The sequence below is a fragment of the Dama dama genome, chromosome 22 (genome assembly GCF_033118175.1).
Source record: "Dama dama isolate Ldn47 chromosome 22, ASM3311817v1, whole genome shotgun sequence".
NCBI classification, from domain to species: Eukaryota; Metazoa; Chordata; class Mammalia; order Artiodactyla; family Cervidae; genus Dama; species Dama dama.
This window is the reverse complement of record NC_083702.1, coordinates 23,149,267-23,172,297: the sequence shown is the minus strand read 5'-3', so window position 1 is coordinate 23,172,297 and position 23,031 is coordinate 23,149,267. Positions and strand designations below refer to the sequence as shown.

At 46.1% G+C, this 23,031-nt stretch overlaps 1 protein-coding gene across 1 annotated transcript in view; it reads right to left on the bottom strand.

The window, feature by feature from the left end:
• FAM234B (family with sequence similarity 234 member B) overlaps positions 1–22,754 on the bottom strand; it is a 38,617-nt gene extending 15,863 nt beyond the window's left edge. Inside the window, exons 1-6 of the mRNA XM_061125048.1 lie at positions 22,655–22,754; positions 22,418–22,535; positions 11,606–12,004; positions 7,670–7,768; positions 3,928–4,116; positions 2,744–2,874 (exon numbers count right to left, since the gene is read on the bottom strand). Coding sequence (XP_060981031.1) covers positions 2,744–2,874; positions 3,928–4,116; positions 7,670–7,768; positions 11,606–12,004; positions 22,418–22,454 — 855 coding nt within the window. The 5' untranslated portion in view covers positions 22,455–22,535; positions 22,655–22,754. The remainder of the gene's footprint in view (positions 1–2,743; positions 2,875–3,927; positions 4,117–7,669; positions 7,769–11,605; positions 12,005–22,417; positions 22,536–22,654) is intronic.
• Positions 22,755–23,031: the final 277 nt, after the last annotated feature.

Sequence of the window (23,031 nt, the reverse complement as noted above, 5' to 3'; positions counted from 1 at the left end):
ACAAAGTGGAGTGAAAAAAGAAAGAAATCAAGAAAGAAGGGGTCTGGATCATGTTGCATGAGGAACAGCATGAGAAACTACCTATTTAGGCTTCCATGGTGGCTCAGACGGTAAAGAATCTGCCTGAAATGTAGGAGACCTGAGTTCAGTCCCTGGTTCAGGAAGGATACCCTAGAGGAGGGAATGGTTATCCACTCCAGTATCCTTGCCTGAAGAATTCCACGGACAGACAACCCTGGCGGGCTACAGTCTATGGGGTCACAGAGTCAGACACCACTGAGCAACTAACACTTTCTCTTTTTTTTCAGGCTTGACAGTAGCAGGCTTCCAGCAAAAGAGCGTTCATGTAGAAGAGGATTAGATTCATTCAGAGCATTCTACGGGGCTGATGTGGGCACAATGAATGGAAGCTAGGAGAAAGCAGATTTCTCACCCATAAGACAGAATTTTCTAGAGCGCACCAAGAATGAAATAAACTATGTCACAAATCAGTGCTACTGCCATCAGCCTGAGGACTCAGAGGTTATGACTGCCCATGTGTCTGGAACAGTGTATCAGTGAGAGATATTGTTCAACAGCACAGTGTGAGAGTGTTAATGTCATGGCTTCCAAGGTCCATTCCCTCTGACGTGCTAGCCCAGGTGTGCTCTCTAACCCCAACCAGGCCCAGACATCCCAAGGCCGCCTTACTCTAAGTCCAGATCTAAGAAAGCCACCCCTCAAAGTCAAAGACCTGACATGCCTCAGTCCCCCTTCCATGTCTACAGCGGACAGCAAGCATGTTCCTCAGGTTCTTTGTCGCTGGTATAGAAATCAGAAAGGTCAGTATGAAGATGATGCAATGGCTCTGAACCCACCACTTCTCCAAGACTTTGCTACTCCTACCTATCACTTTCCAGACAGAATGGAGACTGGTCTATACCCATACCCCTACCATCCAAAAAAAGAAAAAAAGGCACAGAGTAGGAGTAGATGAGAAGTCACTCTTCTAAGACAGCCTCCTCACAATGGAGGGTCCCTCAGTCAGGTCCAAACCATCATCCTGTCCACCACTGCTGGTGAGTAAGAAGCCAGATGGAGGAGTGAAGGCCAAGATTTATAACCTTGTCCAGGACATGTAAATCTGTTCAATGTTTCGCTGTGCTTCTGCTAACAACCATAATTCCTTAAAAAAAAAAAAAAAAAAAACTACCCATACTTTCCACTCTCTGACAGATGAACCTTCTGAGACTCACTCCCTGATGAATGGAATTGTTAAAATGTTCCCAACTCCACAATCTCTTTATTCACAGAGACCAGAATGAAAAAACATTATGTGCAGAATTCCAGACATTTTGGTTCAATCTTCTCCGAGCCCAACTGGCCAGCTGAAGAAAAACAAACAGAAAGGACCCCTAAAAGTGACCCATCTTTGGAAATTTCCCTCACAATTTGCCTTTTTTTCTCTCATCTCATGAACATCAAGTATCATCTGAGGTGCTAGAGCAGGGCTCCTGAAACTTGTGACTGGTAGGGCACTCTGAGTTAGTTTATGGTGCTCTTGACAAAAAACCATAAAGTACTGACAAATTCAATTCCACTCTAAATAATTTCACTTGCATATTTTGTACCAATAACTCCATTCCATGTATGCATTATAAAAATCATGAGGTCTAGCCAAATTACAATAAGCTGCAATGTTCTATAGACACATTTGTCCACAAATATTCTTGGCCAATTGTTCAATTCTTCTGTCCATGAGCCTTTTCTGGCAGATTCAGGCTAGACAGTCCAAGAGAAAGTCTAAGAGAAAGTCTGACAGAAGTTCTGAGAAAAGCTTAAGGAACAAAAACTTAAAACTTAGACAATTCTGGCCATTAATATATTCTTTCCTGTGATGTAGGGAACATACTATTATTTTATCTGTGCAGAGAATAACTAGTTGCCCGGCACGGGAATTCCAACAAAGCAAAAATTGAGGAGCAAAATTTAGGGACCACCGTACCAGAATCAGTCTGCAATCACAGCCTAAACAACAACTCTTTTTTTCCTGGTCCCTGTTGTTATTACTTGTTTCACTCACAATTTTATATATATATATATATATATATATATATCCTATGGACTTTCTATCAGTCTGTCTCATTGTTTTGTAGTTGCAATAAAAGTGAAACATATTAATATATTTCCATTCCTTTTGTCATGTATATCTGAATGCAATAAGATGATAAGAGGCCAAACCAACATGCCCTCCACAAACCTTAGTTTCTTCACTGGCACATTTTTAACTGGTTAATGCCCAAGTTCACATGTCAAGCCTTGTATGTCAAATATGAAGAGACAAAGCTCCACTGTAAAATCAACAATACAATACATACTCTTGGTGAAAAATAGGCACTCCAGGCATTTCAAATATGTGAGTTCTAATTTTCATAACAACCCTACAAGTAGAATAACGTCCCCACTTTACATATGATGTAACCAGAGCTGGGACAGGCTCTGTGGTTTACCAAGAGCACAGAGGAGTAGAGCGGGAATTTGAACACAGACCTATTTGGCTCTCAAGCTCCACCATGCACGTCAATGGAACCAGGTGAATGGGTTCATGCTGGCAATTTATTCACCTGATCTCACCAAGAGAACTGACTGAAAGCTAAGCCCTTCCAATGAGGCGGTTTCAAGCAGCATTTCTAATAGTGGTCCTAGGAAGTGAGCAAAGTTGCCTTCCCTGTAAGAGGCAAGGACCACTGTGCGTGGCACTTACCTGCAACTCCCCAATGACCAGAACCGCAAGGTCTCTAACACCATCTTCGTCCACGTCCGGCAGCACCACGGCCGGGGCGGCCAGGGTCCCGTTGGATAAGTAGTTTGGGTTTAAAGTCCACATGGCTTTCCCTGGGGAAGGATAAACACGCTGATCACAACGAGCACTTTCTGCCTCTGCAAAAGGCAGATGCTAGGACCCAGGCCAGAAAAGAGACTCAGTGGGCTAAGTGACAGACAGAAACTCCTACGCACTTTTCCCTTTAGTTTGTATCTTGCTGGGGAGAAAGGGAGCAGGGAGTGTGAACTGAAATCTGCAAGTATCTGGCTATCAAGTCCATGTAATAACCCAACATCTGGGTTTTTCAGGTAATACAGACATGATGAAGTCTGTTCAAGAAACAAGAGCTCTCCTGTCTGGAATGGAGGAATTGATCTGTTAAAGATGATTCCAACTACTAAGGAACTGTCCAAGGACAGCCAAACAGAAGCCCAACCCACTCCTTCTGGCACATGTTCAGAGGAGCAGAGAAACCATAAAAGATGACTTCAGTTCTGGAGTTAACTCACATGCAAAATTTTTTTTTTCACTCAGAAGAACCCCATTCCCAGACTCCAATCTTTACACCTAGGAAGGAGGCTACTTATCCAGCTTTATCTGAGTCCAAGGTTAAGAGCACACTGGAAGTGTAAGACTCTGTAAGGAGCCTTCATAATACTTGATTTTTTTCTATCTCTTTTGTCACGTATGTCTGAATGCGATAAGATGAGAAGAGGCCAAACCAACACGCCTCCGCAAACCTTAAGTTTTTTCATTAGCCTATTTTTAACTAGTTAATGACCAAGCTCACATGTGAACCCTTATATATCAAATACAAAGAGACAAAGCTCCACTGTCTTCTGTACAAAGAACACAGTAGGGAGATTATTTCAAAACCGAAAGCCCTGGGGCAGTTTCTGTTTGTATAACTCACTTTAGCCCTATCCTATCACCAAACAGGTTGAACCATGGATGTGACACTCTACTTAAACCCTTTCTCTTATTTCCCTTAATATCCACCTTCCTGAGCAGGAGATCAGACCTCCCACCATGGGAGAGTGGAACAGTCCCTTCCCTACCAGACTGTTCTAATCCAAGATGAGGGCTCCCGGGAGCAGGGACCTCTCATGGCCAACGATCTTTACCTGATGTCCCATTGAATGCACTGAGCATCTTGTGCGTCCCCATCACCAGGCAGACAGTTTTGGCCAGGTTCCCTGGTGTCAGATCCAAACAGGTAATATCTCGGGCCTCCTCGGGGAGGGGACTAGACCACAGCGTGCTGCCGTTCATCCCCGAAAGGCACACGAGGACAGCAGGTGGTCCTGAGACACCTGAAAGCACACACGAGAGGACAAAGGCAGGAAGCCAAGGAGATGAGCAGGAGATATGAGCAGGGGACCAGAAAACCTCAAGGACCTGTGTGCTCAGCTCCCTCCCATATTTCTGGGAAAAGGGTCTGCGAACTGGGCTCCTGTCACATCTGTTCAACACATCTCTCATGTAAGGTGAGCTGCCGTGACCACCTCCAGGCGACCTGGGTGCATCTTCACTCTCACAACATGTCTATTGACATGTCTGTCACCTTACTCCTGCTAAGCGGGGATGTCCTTAAGGCTAAAGCCTGTCACATTCATTTTTGCATCCTCAGTGCTTTGCAAAGCACCTGGCACATAAAGCAGCCAACTGCTTTCTGAATAAAAGGAGCAAAATCAAGAATATGAAAAAGGAGTGGTTGGAAACAAAACAAACAAAAAACCCAGAAGGCAAGGTTGTGCTCAAAAATTCAAGACTGATCTAGGGACTTCCCTGGTGCCCCAGTGGTTAAGACTCCAAACTTCCAATGCAGGTGGTGCAGGTTCGATCCCTGGTTGGGCAACTGAGATCCCACATGCTGCATGGTGTGGCCAAAAAACACGAAAATTAAGACTGATGTAGAATATGTGGAGAGAAGGGAGCAAAGTACCTGAACTGTAATCACTGCTAGCAAATGCTAAGAGCAGAAAAAAATCTTTTTTAAAACTAAACCTGAAGATGACACATACCGATGATATCAGGAGGCACCCTGGTCTAGAGTTCCATGGACTCAGCTGATCTGGTCCCAGCAGGCAAGAATACCTGGGCAAACTTAGTACTGAGGTCCAAAGACGGCTGATAAAGGATAAATGCAGCTCACTTTAACCAACAATCCTCTACGTCACGCAGCAACCCTATCAGAAGCATCATGTTCTCTCTTGCCAGTTTCACATTCACTTTCAGGACAGGCAGACGGCCCAATTCACTTCCCCACTTCTAGCAACAGCTAATAAGGACTGAACATGTAGGTTTTACAGCTTCACTGTTCCTAGTCCTAGAAACTGTTAATTAAATATATACAACCAAGGGGACTTACTGGGGGTGTGGAGTGGTTAAGACTCCAAGCTTCCACTGCAGGCGGCACGGGTTCAATGCCTCATTAGGGAATGAAGATCCCACATGCCACATAATGTGGTAAAAAAACTGAAATAAACAAACAAGCTAAAAGCAAGTAAACTGGCTCACTCTTTCAGACCTTGTTGCCAGAAGCAGCAATTTACATGGTAAATCGTGGCAATACACGCCATCTCCCAGACTTCCCAGGGATGCTCTCATTAACAGACTTTGCTGTCCTTCCCTCTTCACATCCCTACCAACTCCACGTCAACTGTGTGACTCATCTTTTTCTGGGTGGTGATGGGTCATCCCTTCTCTTTCAGACCACGACTCCTTGAGGCAGAGACCACTCTCCTTGTAAGCTCAACAGAACCGGTGCAGCTCTAGGTAAGGCGCACAGCAGGTCAAATAAGAAACGCAGTCCTCCTCACGTCCAGTGGCACAGATCTTTGAACCCACTGGCTGGGGTTACGGGCACAGCAGTCTGACATAAAGGTCAAGTTCATGAACTCCCCAGAATCTCCAGGCTGTACGATTTGGATCCCAGTTCTACCACTGCCAGCTATGGGGCTTCAGGCAAGTTCCTTCACCTCACTATGCCTCAGTTTTCCCCATCTGCAAATAGGGATAACAACATTAGTCTGTCTTACAGAACACTGAGGGATAAATCCATTCATGATATGTATACACAACAGTGCATAGCACATACAAAGTACCATGTGTTCACTTTATTATTATTTTTTATAATCTATAACCAAATCAGGCTGGTCCATCTTATGTCCAAACTCATGGCCTTACCACTGAGTCCTGATATATAGCAAACTGTGCAAAATACCAAATGACAAAAAAAAAAAAAATCTTAAAAAAGTGAATGGGGGGAGTTTTTACTTCAAAAGCTGATCAGTCATAAGCAGAAAAAATATATAAATATAATTAAAGTTCAATCATATAAGTCAACTTCTAGGCTAGAGGTTCTTCCCATAAAAAAAAATTATACCCAAATTGCTTCTGTATATTGCACAAGCCCTGAGATGATATTTCTAATGCTCTCTACAATGTACCTAAACTTTTATCTCAGGGCCTGAGTGATTAAAAAGTAACTAGGAGGCTGTGCATATGTGCTCAGTCACTTGGTTGTACCCAACTTTGTGATTCCATAGACTATAGTGGGGCCAACCTCCTCTGCCATGGAATTTTCCAGGCAAGAGAAAATTTCTAGGCAATTTTCTCCTACTGAAGATGGTTGCCATTTCCTCCTCCAGGGGATCTTCCCAACCCAGGGATCGAACCAGCATCTCCTGAACTGGCATCTCCTATGTCTCATGCATCAGTAGGCGGACTCCTGGGAAGCCCTAGGAGGGCGTTATCTGCCTCCAACCATAGCTACTGTATCAGTTTACAGACTGCAGTTCAAATCCACTTAAATGAAGACTGCAAGACAAATTCAAAGGCCCCATGTACCTATACTGAAAATGTAACATTTTTGTTTCTGCAGTTGACATGTCTCAGCTGGGGTCCCCCAAAAAAACAGCCCACTCAAGTAGGGTAAGTTGTGAAGGTTTAATAAAGACATAAAGATGTGGTCAGGATGTACAGAAATCACAAGAGACAGTACAGCCCCTCAGAACTGTGACCACTCCCAGGGCCCAAGAGACAGGGGAGGAAGGGAGTCTCTGAAGCCAGAAAAAGAAGGTCTGTAGGAGGACCACCTTGAGACAGACTGTGACCTCTGATCAAGGAGACCCAGCGGGAAGAGCCCGGGAAATAAATACCCTCAGGTTACTCTGCCTCTCCTCCAGCTTCTGGCCTGTGCTCCCCACTGGCCAAACCTAAGGGAAGTCTGCAGACCGGGGAACCTGCTGACTTAATGCATACGGGTCCGTTTCTCATCCCTCAGGGAGTAGGATGGGATGCAGAGACAGAGGAGCAAACAGGCGGGGCCAGAGGAAAACACCCAGGCAAGACGTACATGCGTAAGGATATGTCAGAACATCAGTAAAAGCTTTCTGCCAGGGATGAGAGCCTATGTTTATTATCATCTAAGAGGCTGGGGAGTACTGACTCAGGGAAAATTCAAGCAACCTAAGTGCTGGTGCTATTCAAGGCAGGCATGTGGCCGAGAAACTTCGCCTCTGGATCTCAGGGTCCCCGCTGAACAGGGCGGCCGCTGAAAGTGCCCTCCGGCTCTCACTCACCGTGACTTCTCGAAACAGGCATTATGTACAAGCTTCTGCATGAACTTGACTTATGTTTAATGCCCAGGGATTCTAGCTGCCCTTAGTGAGAGGCACAGGCAGAAGTGGGTCTGTGTATCTTATCTTATCTAGGGATGACCAGGCTCATCGGGTACAAGGGATCGCCAAGGGCTTTCTCTTCAATGTAGGTCCATCAGCTCACAACCCCAATGCCTCCCTTATCTCACACCCTCCAACCAACCAGCTCCTCCCACCCAGGCCTCCAAAGCCACCCTCTTACCGGCCGCACTCCCGTTCCCTGACGGCACGAAGGAGAGGAGCACGTCTCGCAGGCCATCTCCATTTACATCCGCCAGGTCCAACGGCGACAGGTCCCCGCCTGATGGATACAAGAGACTCAGAGCCCTCAGCAAGTGACACAGACCAGCTCCCTTCTCCAGGCTGGACAGGGAACGCTCCATAAAAACAAGGCAGATCTCAGCTTCTAGATGAGACACACGGACCCCATTCTGCCTCTGCCTCTCACTAAGGACAGCTAGAATCCCTGGGCATTAAACGTAAGTCAAACATGAGAAGAGTCTGGAAGGTGGAGAGAAGGCAGATCAGTTGGGGATGGTAAGCCCCAAGAAAGGACAATCTGGGGGTTCCTCTGGGTCTTCTTTGACCTCACATATCCCAGACAGGGTGCTGCAGAAGCTAGCACCCCAGAAATGCCAACAGGGACACACAGGAAGGTCCCAGAAAAGCTGATCTCCGGCCAAAGGACAGGAAAGGTGCAGCCCAGCAAGACAGAGAAGTTTCAACAATAACCATTCTACTCCAAGCAAAAACCACAGATAAAACTGTGATCCCACCCAGCCCCACGGGACAGGTCGAGTGGAAACACTTTCCGGGTAACAAGGCCGCTCTTGCCCCAGGGTCATGTCAGAGAAGTCGGGTGAGGAGGCTGGACTCTCATCCCCACCCGGCAGCACTCAGGCCTCCACACAGAGGGGAAGCCTAGAGTCCTACCTCCACCAAGCATTCACGGGGCGGCCCCTCTCTCCTGGTGTCCTCAGAGGCCTGGACTTCCTCCTCCACCAAGCAGGGACAAGGTAGGCAGCATCACCCCTCCACACACACACACACACACACACACACACACACACAGTGTGCAGTCAGAAGATGACTGTCAAATTCGGAGAGAATTCACACAAGGTTGGTGGAATTCACACATAAACTGGTACAACCACTATGGAAAATGACTTAATATAAACTCCTAGATATGTGGGCTTCCCGGGCGGCTCCGCGGTAAAGAATCTGCCTGCAAAGCAGGAGACACAGGTTTGATCCCTGGGTCAGGAAGATCCCCTGGAAAAGGGAATGGCTACCCACTCCAGTATTCTCTTTTTTTTTTCCCACTCCAGTATTCTTGCCTGGAGAATCCCATGGACAGAGGAGCCTGGCGGGCTATAGTCCATAGCGTCGCAAGAGTCTGACACAACTGAAGCAACTTAGCACGCACGCATGCCTAGACATACAACACACCCTGCCAACCAGCAATTCCACTCGCGGGTTTATGCTCAAGGAAAATTCTAACACACTCCACCAGGAAACACATTCAAGAATCTCCTTAGTGGTGTTGCTGTTGCTGCTGCTGCTCAGTTGCTAAGTTGTGTCCAACCTCTTCTGCGGCCCCATGGACTGTGGCCCACCAGACTCCTCTGTTCATGGGATTTCCCAGGCAAGAATACCGGAGTGGGTTGCCATTTCCTTCTCCAGGGTAGTGGTATTACTTAATTTTGGGGGGGGGCGGGTATTACTTACTTTTAAAAAATAGAAGCCACCTAAATGCTCACCAACAGCAAAACGGATTGCTAAATCACAGGATAGTCACACCAAGGAAAATTAGTGGTGAAAATAAAGACACTCTAGTGACCGTACATTGATAACAGATAACCCGCAAACATTTTCTTTAAATATGCTGAACAAAAAAAGCAAGTCACAGAAGATCACATGATTATATTTATATGACATTCAAAAACAGGCAAAATTAAAGGATGGATCATTTAGGGATACAAATCTATGTGGCAAAATTTTAAACACAAGTAAAGGAATACCGACAGGAAACTCAGGACAGTGGAACCCTTTGGTGGACAGAGGGGGATAAGGTGAGGAGGTGAAGGACACATGGGGAATTATAAGGTCTATGTACACAGATTTTTCTTGGCCTCAACCTCAGGTGGTAAGATTGTTCTTTTCTCCTGCTATAGGGAGAGCATCTTTCACCTGGGAGTTTCATCTCCTGCTTTTAGGAAGGCTGGAAGGTCAGCGGCCCTCTTGCACCTGCTGTTGTTCAAACGCCTTCAACGCACAACAGCCAATCCGCCCAAGTGCCACAGTGGGGCCTGTGTATTCGGAGCCCCTTCTGCCTGGTACAGTTTACAAGAGACAGGACCACTCAACACTAACAGTTAGATGGGATCCCCAGTCTTGACTCAAGTAAGTTGTGTTACAGAAACCTGCTCTACCCACTAGTGTCCATCGACAGGAATGGATAAAGTTAAGATGTGGTACACTGCTATATTCAAAGTGCATAACCAACAAGGACCTTTGTACAGCACACTCTACTCAAATTATGTGGCAGCCTGGATGGGAGGAGGGTGTGGGAGAGAATGGATACATCTACAGGTATGGCTGAGTCCCTTGGCTGTTCACCTGAAACTATCACAACATTGTTAATTGATTATATATCCTGATACATAATGAAAAGTTTAAAAAGAAAAGATATATATACCCTGTATACAAATATGCATACATATATACAATGGAATCCTACTCAGCCATTAAAAAAATGAAATTTGCTACTTGCAGCAACATGGATGGAGTTGGAGGGTATTATGCTAAATGAAATAAGGCAGACAAAAGACAAACACTGTACAGTATCACTTATATGTAGACTCTCAAAAATACAACAAAACAGTGACTCTAACAAAAAAGAAGCGGACTCACAGCTACAGGGAACAAACTAATGGTCACCAGCGGTTAAGAGGAAACAAGGGCAGAGCAACATAGAGGATTTTTTAAAAAGAGGTTATTATGGGATTATAGGAAACTACAGGTGAGAAACTTCTGAAAACTGTAAAGCACTATAAAACTTAAAGAATCTTTCCTTCAGTAAAAAATATAACAAAAATAAAAAATAAAGAAACCTGCTCCAAAATGAATCAAAATAGCCAGAATTACTTGGGTAGCACCATTCTAACCATTAAGAGCAGGGGAAAAAAATTACTGCAAGAAAGAAACCCTCTTTTTCTTGAAAAGAAATTATTTCATAAACAACAGTGTCCTACTGTAGAGCACAGAGAACTATATTCAATGTCCCATGATAGCCCATAGTGGAAAGAATCTGAAAAAGAAGCTATAGATATGGAGACATAACTGAATCACTTTGCCGTACAGCAGGAAATAATACAACATTGTAGATCAACCACGAAAGTGAAACTGTCATTCCTTTTGTCATGCCCAACTCTTTGTGACCCCATGAACTGTAGCCCACCAGGCTCCTCTGTCCATGGGATTCTCCAGGCAAGAATAATGCAGTGCACCGCCAATTCCTCCTCCAGGGGATCGTCCCCACTCAGGGATTGAACTCAGGTCTCCTGTACTGCAAGCAGATTCTTTACCCTCTGAGCCACCAGGCAAGCCCCCTAAATCAACTACATTTCAATAAAAAATAAATTTTTAAAAAGTATTCGAAAATTCAATTTAGACCGGGTTTCCACAGTCAGTGAACGCCCAAGTGCCCTACAGGAGCCCTAGATGGCCTCTGGCCTGGCCGGGATGGGAGCTTCACTTTCTCTGTGAATCCTCTTTCCCCCAGCTCTGCCCTCCCCTGATCCAGCCTCAGCTGCACATCTGGAGCCCAGCAAACCAGGCCTCTCTCCTCTCTGCATCCAATTAAGACCTTCCCCAGTACAAACACAGCCAGCCATCCTCCCAAGATTTTGGAACCATACCGATCCATCTTTCGGTCTTATTTCCAACCCTAACTTCCAAACCATCTCTGCACACAGCAGGAGAAATGGTAGGCGACACATGTTAACATGTAAAGACTTGAAGGAAATTTTCAGTGTCATCAGGCGCTTTCCAGAACGACACACGACGGAGAAGTCTTAGGGACTGAAACCCCCCAGCCCACCCCACCCCCCCACCCCCCCCCCCCCCCGCCGCTCACCTCCCTGGGGACCCAGGTGGCGGCTCCACGTGCTGTGCAGGTCCCGGGGGGGACAGGGGATCAGGAAAGCACACACGAGCACCAGGACCATGGAGACCACCAGCATCAACAGGAAGACGGACGTGCGCACGTAGGACACGACGGAGGAGGCCGCCTTCTGCTCCAGGGCCCCCAGGGGCTCCAAGGGGTACCCCTCGGGGGTGACCTCGGAGAGACGTGGCTTCCCGGCCCCTGCGACCTCGGCATCCGAGTCGGGCTCTGGTGCCTCCCCCAGCGGGCTCTTCCCATTCTTGACGCCCCCGTTCTTCTGCTGGAGGTTAAGCACCAGATCATCTTCACTCTCATCGCTGTCGGCCTGTGTGAGGGGGTCATACTCCCCCAGGTCTGGGCTTTTCTTCCCTGAAAAGACAGAAAGCCAGACGGTCAAGGGGGACTTGCGAGGGAAAACCCTCAGCCAACACGTGGAAACTGGAAACACCCAGAACACACAGTACAGGACAGGTCTAGGTTGATAAGCCTGGACTGGAGCCATCTATAAAAACAGATGCCCGTGAAAAGGGGGAAAGGATGGGGGAGAGAAAGAAAGGGAATCACAGTGTTCTAGAACAGGGGACCCCAACAGGGGACTGGGTCACACAGCAGGAGCTAAGAGGCAGGTGAGCAAGTAAAGCTCCATCTGTATTTATAGCCATTCCCCATCACTCGGCTTCCCCCGTGGCTCAGCGGGTAAAGAACCCGCCTGTCAATGCAAGAAATGTGGGTTCAATCCCTGGGTTACAAAGATCCCCTGGAGAAGGGAATGACAACCTGCTCTAGTACTCTTGCCTGGGAATTCCCATGGACAGAGGAGCCTGGCAGGCTATAGTCCATGGGGCTGCAAAGAGTCAGACATGACTGAGCGCTCAAGCACGCATGCACGCACATACACACTCCATCACTCACATCACTGTCTGAGCTCTGCCTTCTGTCAAAACAGTGGCAGCATTCAATTCTCATAAGAGCGTGAACCCTACTGTAAACAGCCTGTGAGAGGGATCTAGTATTCCATCAAACCAGTCCCTGGTGCCAAAAAGGTTGGGCACTGCTGTTCGAGAAATATCACTTTCATGAGTTTAAGAACATTTGAAAAGAAACAGAAAATAGCTAACTTCAAATATTAGTTTTTTTTTTTTAAGTTCTGTTAGTTTGTGTGATTCTCAGTAACAAAAAGACCATGGCTCTTCCACGGGCCTTGCATACACCTACTGTGTATATTTCCTTTGATTTTCTTAGAGTGGTGATGTTCCAATCTGTCCCATGACTCCTCTAAACTTTTAGAACCATTGTTCTCTGCACACCACTCCTCACAGGCCAGTATGTGTGACCTCCCGGTTGCTTCTGGGCTTCGAAGGTGTCACTAGCGCTAAAGAACCCTCCTGCCAATGCAGGAGACGTAAGAGACTCGGGTTAATCCCTGAGTCAGGAAGATCCCCTCTAGGAGGAAATGGCAACCCACTCCAGTATTCTTGCCTAGAGAAATCCATGGACAGAGGAGCCTGGTGGGCTACAGTCCATGGGGTCCCAAAGAGTCAGACACAGCTGAAGCAACTTAGCACACAACTGTTTCTACAGAAATCACGAAGAAAGTCAAATGCTGAAAGTCGCCTGGAGACATCCTACCAAAAACTTAGCTTTGAGAACCTTCCTGAGAGTCTAACACCCGTTCAGTACATGTTTCAGTAAACAGTGGTTACCTGAAAATTGCTATTCTGATCCTGCAGCCTGGGAGTGGTGGAATCTAGCAGGCATGTGGAAACGGAGGACCTGTCTTGACACTGGTTTATACAATAAGCACTGCAGTTTTACTTAGACCATGTCTTTGCTGGGGTGGCAGGAGGTGGACATTAACGGGGCTGAAGGGAGTTAAACCTTCCTCCTCCCAAGCCGCCCCTGGCCCTAAGTGCCAGCAACTGAATGAGTTTATGCCTTTATTTCAGGCTTATTATGGTTGTTTAGTCACTAAGTCATGTCCAGTTCTTTTGTGACCCTATGGACTGTAGCCCACCAGGCTTCTCTGTCCATGGAATTTCCAAAGCAAGAATACTGGAGTGGGTTGCCATTTCCTTCCTCAAGGGATCTTCCCAACCCAGGGATCGAAACTGTGTCTCCTGCATTGACAGGCAGATTCTTTACCAATGAGCCACTGTTATGAGGATTAAATAACACACGCTTGGTTCTCGGTGCTGACTTAAGAGTCACACTCAGTAAATTTCAGCGTCTGTTATTACTGTTGGTATTCTATCTCTCCTCTGCCCTCACCCCGTCTCCTCATCCCCAGGTTAAACATCTCTATCTTTTCTACCCATTACTTGAAGAAGCATTATTTCATGTGTCCATGACACCCTGGTCCCTCTCCTCTGGACACAATATGTCCCCAGACCTGAATATGGTCCCAGCAGTGCAGTCTGACCAGGGGAGGACAGAGGGGCCACTACAATTCAAAACCTGTAACTAGGATCGAACCAGTCAATCCTAAAGGAAATCTACCCTAAATATTCATTGGAAAGACTGACGCTGACGCTGAAGCTCCAGTACTTAGGCCACCTGATGCAAAAGTCTGACTTATAGGAAAAGACCCTGATGCTGGGAAAGACTGAAGGCAGGAGGATAAGGGGGCGACAGGGGATGAGATGGTTAGATGGCATCACTGACTCAATGGACATGAATCTGAGCAAACTCCAGACATAATGGAGAACAGGGAAGCCTCACGTGCTGTAGTCCATGGGGTCATGAAGAGTCACGACTTTGCGACTAAACAGCAACCACCACCACCTAGGATCAGGTCAGCTTTCTTGGTCATCCCATCCCACAACTGATTCAACTAAAACTCCAAAGCGCTTTCTACATATGCTCAAGCCATCCTACAATTACATGATTTTTAGCATCAAGTGAAAAATTCAGCATGGACACTAACCGAATTCCATCTTCCTAGTCAGTTTCCAGCCCGCAACAAACACAGCCTAAAACAGCACCCCTGCCAAAGTGAAATTATGACTGTAATACTAGTGAACAAAACGGTTTAAAGGAAATCCATTTTCAATTTATGGTATACTATCACAGGGAGGAAGAGAACTTGACTGCAAATGCTGCAGAGACCTGCAAATTCTTTAATAAACCTATAAAAATAAATTACAAGCATTCTTTGAAAATCAAAGCCTCTGTCAAACTGGTCCCTCTAAAAAGATTATGTGCTGCTAGTTAATGATGGCAAAGGATGGCCTTTCTGTCAGTCTCTCCCTAAAACCAGAGGGGAAGAAAAAGAAACAAAAATAGAAAAAGAATAAAAAAGGAAACAGCCACATCCCCAAACTGTAATTTATGAAAAGTCATTGCCAAAGGCAGTGAAACTTGCATCCAACTGAGGAAGTATAGTAAGAACAGGGACACACATCTCAGGTCTCCAGCAAGGAGCCGAGTTCACGAAATTAATAATAGTGATGACGTGGATGACTATTGGAAATGTACTAAGAGCTACTACGCCAGGCCCTGGTCCATGCGCTTACAGGGGTTAACACATTTAATCCTCACAACCACCCCAGGAGGTAGGTGCCATTATCACCCCCATTTTATCAACAAGAAGATTAAAATATAAAGAGGTCAGTTGCCTAAGATCACAGACTTAACAAGAAAAGCCAAGATTCAACCTCAGGCAATTTGATTAGAATCCACGGCTCTAACTAATCCGTTGCGCTGCCTCCCTTGTTCCCCAGATATAAAGCCAAACCAAATAATCTTTTGCTCAGAAAGACAAAGCTTGGGGGTCCCAGAAGCACCAGTGAGCCTCATTCAACACCACAGCGTGAACAGCCAAGATAAGACTGAAGAAGAAAGAGCACGAGCTTTTCTCTTTACAAGAAGCAGGCTGGCAGCACGGCAGGTTAGAAAAGGTAACACTGGCAGTTCTCAAGGGGTGGATTTTTTTGGACAGTGTGGGTCCAATCAGGAGACAGAAACCAGATACTAATTCAGAGAGGGCAGTTTCATGCAGAGAATGATTAAACAGTGACAGCAGAGTAAAATAAATCTGGGAAGAGAAATCCAAAAGGTATCCTAGAATGGGGAGACTGTAGCCCAGAAGGACAAACATGGTATGTAAAGGGTCCAGGTCCACGTTTACAGATCAGACAACAAAAGTGAACGTGGAGCTCGGGGTCAATAAACTGATAACTGGCACAAGTAACAAGGGACTTCCCCAAGGGCTTACAGTGTCAAGAAACCGCCTGCAATGCAGGAGACACAGGAGACGCAGGTTTGATCCCTGGGTCAGGAAGATCTCCTGGAGGAGGAAATGGCAACCCACTCCACTATTCTTGCCTGAAAAAACCCATGGACAGAGGAGTCTGGTGGGCTACCATCCATGGGGTCACAGAATCGGACACAACTGAGCATGCGCACACAAAAAGAAATAAAGAAGTAAAGGCTAAACCAGCATTCTGAGACCCTGTGACAAATGCCAGCCTGTGACGAAAGCAACATCCACAAAGGAAGAGCACTGGTGGAAAAGGGATTTGAGTTGACAGCCTAGATTAGCTTCCAGCCTCAGCTGCCCAAATGCATTCAGCCTCTGCCCACCAGCCAGCCAATGGCTGGCTGTAAAACAGCCGCCCATCTAAATACGAATAGAAATCAGAACGCAGCCATCATTAGTCCTCAGCCCATAAGCTACTGCAAAGTTCCACAAACATTCAAGAAAGAAATTACAACAAAACCCAGCAAACAAAAACCCAGCTACAGAACAAATGCTGGACAAGGGATACCACGAAATGGAAGAAATAGTGAACAGATACTTCCCCCTAGAATCCAAGAAATCCAAGCAACTGCCTTCTCTGAAATAAGGGCTCGTGGGAAAAACAGAACATTTCTAAGAAGAAATGATGATTCAACAGAGAAGGTGAAAAGTAAACAAGCAGGACTCGGGAAAATGAGGCAAGGAAAGAATAAAACAATCTTACAAAGGATATCCTTATTGGGATCGGCAAAAAGAACCGAAATGGCTGAAAAGAGCATCAGAGATATAAAGGTTAGACTGTGAAAATCAAGCAAGAAGAAACGGAAATAACAAGGGCTGGCAGTTTTGAGCACTTACTATACTCTCTTTCAAGCCCTTTTACTGCCTTAGCTCAGTAAATTATCACAGCAACTCTCTGAGGCAGACACAATATTATCTCCATTTTAAAGATGAGGAAACTGAGGTTTGGAAGTTTAAGTAACCGGCCCACAGTTGTACAGCAAGTAAGTGATAATACAAGGATTCAATCCCAGGCAGTCTGGCTTGAAGGCTGTACTATCTCAGTACTTCACAAGAAAAAGAGCAAAGTATATAAAAGGACTAGATAGAAAGGGACAGATATAGAGGACAAAAGTGATCCAATCTACACGTAATTGAAGAAGAGACTAGAAAAGAGAATGGAACCAAAATGATTTAAAAGACATACGAATAAAGCTCCTGCAGTTAAGTGTTAATTCCTCAGTCATCTCCAACTCTCTGCGATCCCATGGACTGTAGCCCACCAGGCTCCTCTGTCCATGGGATTCTCCAGGCAAGAATACTGGAGTGGGTTGCTGTGCCCTTCTCCAGGAGATCCTCCCAATCCAGGGATCAAACCCAGGTCTCCTGCATTGCAGGTGGACTCTTTACAATCTGAGCCACCAGGGAAGCCCATACAAAAAAGGTTCCTGCAGGAAAGCAAGACCTGAAACTGCAGAATAAGGTGCCCACTGAGTCTCAAGAAAAACTGACACAGAGCAATCAATACTGAAATATATCCTAGTAAAGGCAAAGAACTTGAAGGACAAAGACAGAATCCTGTAAGCAGCCAGTCAGCCCAAGAGGAAAAGAAGCAAGGCACTAACAGTGGGAACAAAAATCAGGCTGACTTCTCCACAGTAGAACACATTACTAAATGACAGTGTGGCAATATGGGAAAATCCTCAGAGAAAGAAAATGGGACCGCAAAATCCAAGAACTGACCCAGACATGATATTTCTGAAGTACAGAGGCAAGCACAAAAGATCACATACGCTTTCTTTACGGGATCACAGATTACAACCAGTGCTTGGACAAATTACACAGGAAACTAAATATTGACTTTTTTACTATTAATATGTATTTTTCCAGAACATGCAAAAACGACCTTCCACTTAATTATTACAGCAAGTTTTAATTAGAGAAGGCCTAAGTAAATTTTTTTTTCTATCTATTCACAGCAAAAGAGTGAAATATATAGTACATCACTTGCCTAAAGTTATTCTCAGGCTGAGGAGTAGACATCCAATCCGTGCTTCAAAGCTCAGGGAACTTTACCAACCTCTTGTCTGCTGATTTCAGCCACCACCCACATTTTTAGTCAATGAAAGGTTTTCAGAAAATAAAGAGAGGACACTGATTTCAGAATGTGCTCAGACGCTCAGTTGTGTCTGACTCTTTGCAACCCCATGGACTGTGGCCTGCCAGGCTTCTCTGTCCGAGTGCGTTGCCATTTCCTTCTCCAGGGACTCTTCCTGACCCAGGAAAAAACCTGTGTCTCTCATTGCCAGGTGGATTCTTTACCACTAGTGACACCTGGGAAGCCCAATTTCAGGATACATCAGTGTAAATAAGCTTCCCACGACTGTCACTTTTAGAGAGAGAGAGGATGCTGGGCAAATAGCAATCCCAAAATGAGATAGAGGAAAATATCAATAGAAAAGAGATGCAACTATACCAGCCCCAAGTGTTCTCAGGAAAACATACTATAATGTATCCTCCTCTGTGACATGCACTGTACTTTACACAGACTATCGCCTACACTCTACTGCAACTAAAGGTAAATCATTCCCATCATGAATTAGTTTATCCAAGGGCACAGAATCATTCCAAGTTACACATAATAAAACAAACCATTACAATAACATTATGCTCTTCTATTCCCTTCAGTGTTTGACCTTTAAACTTTTAAATGGACTAAAAATATATATTCTTAAGCGATAAGTTGCCCCACCAGCTGCTTTATGAATCTCACATTGTCCTTCTGTTACTAATTAACCGCATTCTACGCATGTTGGCCAAACGTCTTTCCGTCTTGAGCTTGATGAAAGGATATGCAACTGAAAGACATCCCAGGAACTGTTCTTTCTTCGCCAGGTTGATGGACACTGGCCATGAGCACATTACATCAGGCCTCCCTCCAGTCACCACATTTGTAAAGATCATGGTGCTAATGATGAAGATAATAATGGCTGACACTTACTGAATAATTAACACAAAACAAAGGTCAACAAACTTCTTAAGCACATCCATCTCTTTTACTATGCCAAATAACCCTACTGTGTGGCTAACAGTGAAAGGTTCCATAATAATATTATTACTACATATGAAGAAACTAAAGGTTAAAGAGACTCTGATAAAGAGTGGATTAATCCAAGTCGGTCTCATGCTCTTCACCACCATTCTAGTCTGCTTCCTTACACATAAAAATAGTGAGGATGTCACTGTGGTGATTTTGCAATATCTACAAATATCAAATCATTAGTATACCTGAAACTAATACAATGTTATACATCAACGGTACTCAATGTAAAAAAAAAAAAAAAAATAGTGAGGACGTTAACTAAAGTAACATGATACAGTAGCCAAAACAGGATAACAGCTTCACAGACCCAATTACAGGGTACCCAAAAAGAGCTATCAGAAAGCAACTTCTATCTAATATAAAAGCTAACAGTTGTACTTGTGGTAGAAGGGAGAGAGGGCAAGAGGGAGAAAAGCAAAAGCATGAGCAAAAACCCAAAAGACCCACATCACCTAAAAAACACACAGCCTTTGTACCTGGGGCTAAACTCAACATTCGAAAAAGGAACATCATGACATCTGGTCCCATCACTTCATGGCAAACAGATGGGGAAAAAGTGGAAACAGTATCAGATTTCATTATTCGGGGGCGCCAAAATCAATGTGGACACTGACTGTGGCCATGGAATTAAAAGACACTTGCTCCTTGGAAGAAAAACTAGGACAGCATATTAAAAAGTTGAGACATCACTTTGCCGACAAAGGTCTGTATGGTCAAAGCTATGGTTTTTCCAGTAGTCATATATGGATGTGAGAGTTGGGCCATAAAGAAGGCTGAGCACCGCAGAATTGATGTTTTCGAATTGTGGTATTGGAGAACACTCTTGAGAGTCCCTTGGACAGTCAGCAGATCAAACCAGTCAATCCTAAAGGAAATCAATCCTGAATGTTCATTGGAAGGACTGATGCTGATCCAATACTATGGCCACCTGATGTGAAGAACTGACTCATTGGAAAAGGCCCTGATGCTGAGAAAGATTGAAGGGAGGAGGAGAAAGGCAACGACCGAGGATGAGACAGTTGGATGGCATCACCAACTCAATGGACGTGAGTTTGAGTAGGCTCCAGGAGTTGGGGATGGACAGGGAAGCCTGGCGTGCTGCAGCCCATGGGGTCACTAAGAGTAGGACATGACTTAGCGACTGAGCAACAACAACCGGGACCTAAAAGTATCAAGAGTACCTGAGTGCTCAGGGCCCTACTGCCGTCCACACACACACGTCCAGGCCCAGACTGTGCTTCCCCTACCTGGTCAGCTGACACATTTACTGTAACTGAATACTCCAGGATTAACGATGAAGCCTCAGCATGCAAGAGAGCTCAAGAGTTTCAAAAGCATGAGTTTTTGTTTTGCATTTCCAGCCTTTGAGAATGACAATTACCTATACGAGAGGGGGCACGGGGCTTCCCTTGTGGCTCAGCTGGTAAAGAATCTGCCTGCAAGGCAGGAGAGCTGGGTTCGATCCCTGGGTTGGGAAGATCCCCTGGAGAAGGGAAAGGCTACCCACTCCAGTATTCTGGCCTGGAGAATTCCATGGACTGTATAGTCCATGGGGTCGAAAAGAGTTGGACATGACTGAGCAACTTTCACTTCACTTCACTTCACTTCAGAGGGGGCGCGAGGTGGGGAAAGAATCTAAAAGAAAAGGAGAAACAAAGCTAAACATGTATGACTTCCCATTACCCCTTGGGAGGATGTCTATCCTGTGCTATGTAGGCGTGCTCAGCCACGTCTGACTCTTTGTGACCCCACGGACTACAGCCTGCCAGGTGCCTCTGTCCATGGGATTCTCCAGACAAGAATACTGGAGTGGGTTGTCATTTCCTCCTCCAGGGGATCTTCCCAACGCAGGGACTGAAGCCGAGTCTCCTGAGTGAAGTCTTTACCACTGCGTCACCTGAGAAGCTGTAGGAGGACACTATCCTACACTAAGGATATACACGGCTACTCTCTTCAAAATAAATCCTGCACGTAAAGGGTTATCCCCATTCTATTCCAACGTTACATACACACTCCAACAGAGAGATCAACGTTCCTTCCAAAGTTCTAATGAGACCATGTGCAAAGAAAAAGTGTCTGAAGTTATGAAATCTGGGGACAGAAATGCAAATTCATATTAAATTCACAACCAACCCAGTGTCATTCGTGGGATAATATGGCAGACTGGAAACTCCTTGAGAACAGGGACCTTCCACGGGGTATCTGCCAGACACCCAATCAGCCCTTTCTACCCATGCTGGGGAAGCAACTGTGTTTCTCACAAACAACTTAAGATCATCAGCAAACAAACAGTTTATAGTTCAATGTTTAAAAATGTATTTAGGTGGGACTTCCTTGGTGGTCCAGTGGTTAAGACTTTGCCTTCCAACACAGGGGGTGTAGGTTTGATCCCTGGTAGGGGAGCTAAGATCCCCCATACCTCACAGCCAAAAAAAAAAACAAAAACATAAAACAGAAGCAATACTATAACAAATTCAATAAAGACTTTAAAAATGGTCCACATCAAAAACAACAAACAAACTTATTTAGATAAAAGCATACATTTTTCTAAAGCCTTAAAATCTAAAATTTATTTGAGCAGAATAAATATACTTTTATTAAAATAGCAAGTTTCTAGCTGGAGGTTTAAAAGGAAAAACAAAAACTTGGAGCTGTTGCCCCCAAGTACTGAATTAGCTCTGCAAGTTGACTTCACCACTAGTGCCTCCTTAAAAGAATATTCCATCCATTATCTGCAACTTACCGATGCAAATAAATTACCCTCATAAATGCTCAGGCTTGAGAGCCTGAGACTGAACAAATGGAACCCAAGGCCAAGAATCAAGAGTCAGAAGACCCCGCATGTTCAAGTCCAGGCTTTTCCTATGCTGTTTGTGCGACCCTGGACAAGTCAATTTGACAAATAGTTTATTTTTTAGGAGGGGAAATATCTGTTCCACCTACTTCACCGCAGCATCAATGTTATCATTAAACGGAGAGGCTGCTTCAAAGGGGTCACTCGCCATCCTGCCACTCCCTTGCCCTCAACCCCCAGTCTAGCCCAAGACGGAAAGAGTTGGAGACCCTCCCGTAAGTCCTTCGCGGCGCTCGGGAAAGGATGCTAACCTCATCGCCCTCCCCTGGGGACAGCGGCGACGCGCGCCCTGACATCCGCCGCCGCCGCCGCAGCGCCAGGCTACCATCCCGGCGCGCCTTCAGGGTCCGTCCCCCCGCGTTTCCCAGGCTCGCCCCGCGCCTCCGACCCCCGACCCGCCGGGCGCCTCTTTTGCCCCCTGGTGGCGCGTGGACCCCAGCCCGCGGGAGGCTTCACCGTCTCGCCTCCGCGCGCCTGCAGCTCCGCTCGGGTTGGGGCCAGGCCCCGATAGGCTTCGCCCCCGGGAGCCTGGAGTCCCCACCTCCCCAAGACCGGCGGGGGCGGGGTGGTCGCGAGGTTGCAGCTTACCGGGGAGCTTGAGCGCCCTGGATAGCACGGTCGCCATGGTGGAGGCCCCGGTGCGCGTGCGCGCGCTCGCGTCCTGCCGGGAAATGTAGTTCGCAGTCGAGGTGCGCGGGGCCGGGACCTGCAAAGGTGGGAGCCGGGCAGCGTGGCAGGGCCTGGAGGAGGCGCCCGTTGCCGCCTCCGCGCCCGCGTGCGCGCTCCTGCCCCTCCACTCCGCCCCCTCCGGGACAGATGCCTTACTGGGCTGGTCACGCCACCGCTCTGAGCCTCACTCTCCTCCTCCGTGAAATGGGGATCTGATACAGCCCACGGGCCTGCAGTGAGCACAGAATGAGATAATAGATAGGAAGCAAAGGTTGTGAAATACGCTTGGGCTTTGGAGTCAAACGGGTTTGAATTCCGCCCGCAACCCTCACTCGCTGGGCCATCTAGGGCAAGTCACTTGTATGACTAAGCTTCAGCTTAGATATGGAGATAATAGCACCTACTTCAGGAGCATATTGTGAGGATGATATTACATAATCTTTTTAAAACGCGTAGCACACAGCAGGCACCTAATCAGTGTGTTTCTCTGCGTTTCTCAGGTTAAAGGCGAGGTTTCCCCTGGAGCTCTAAGC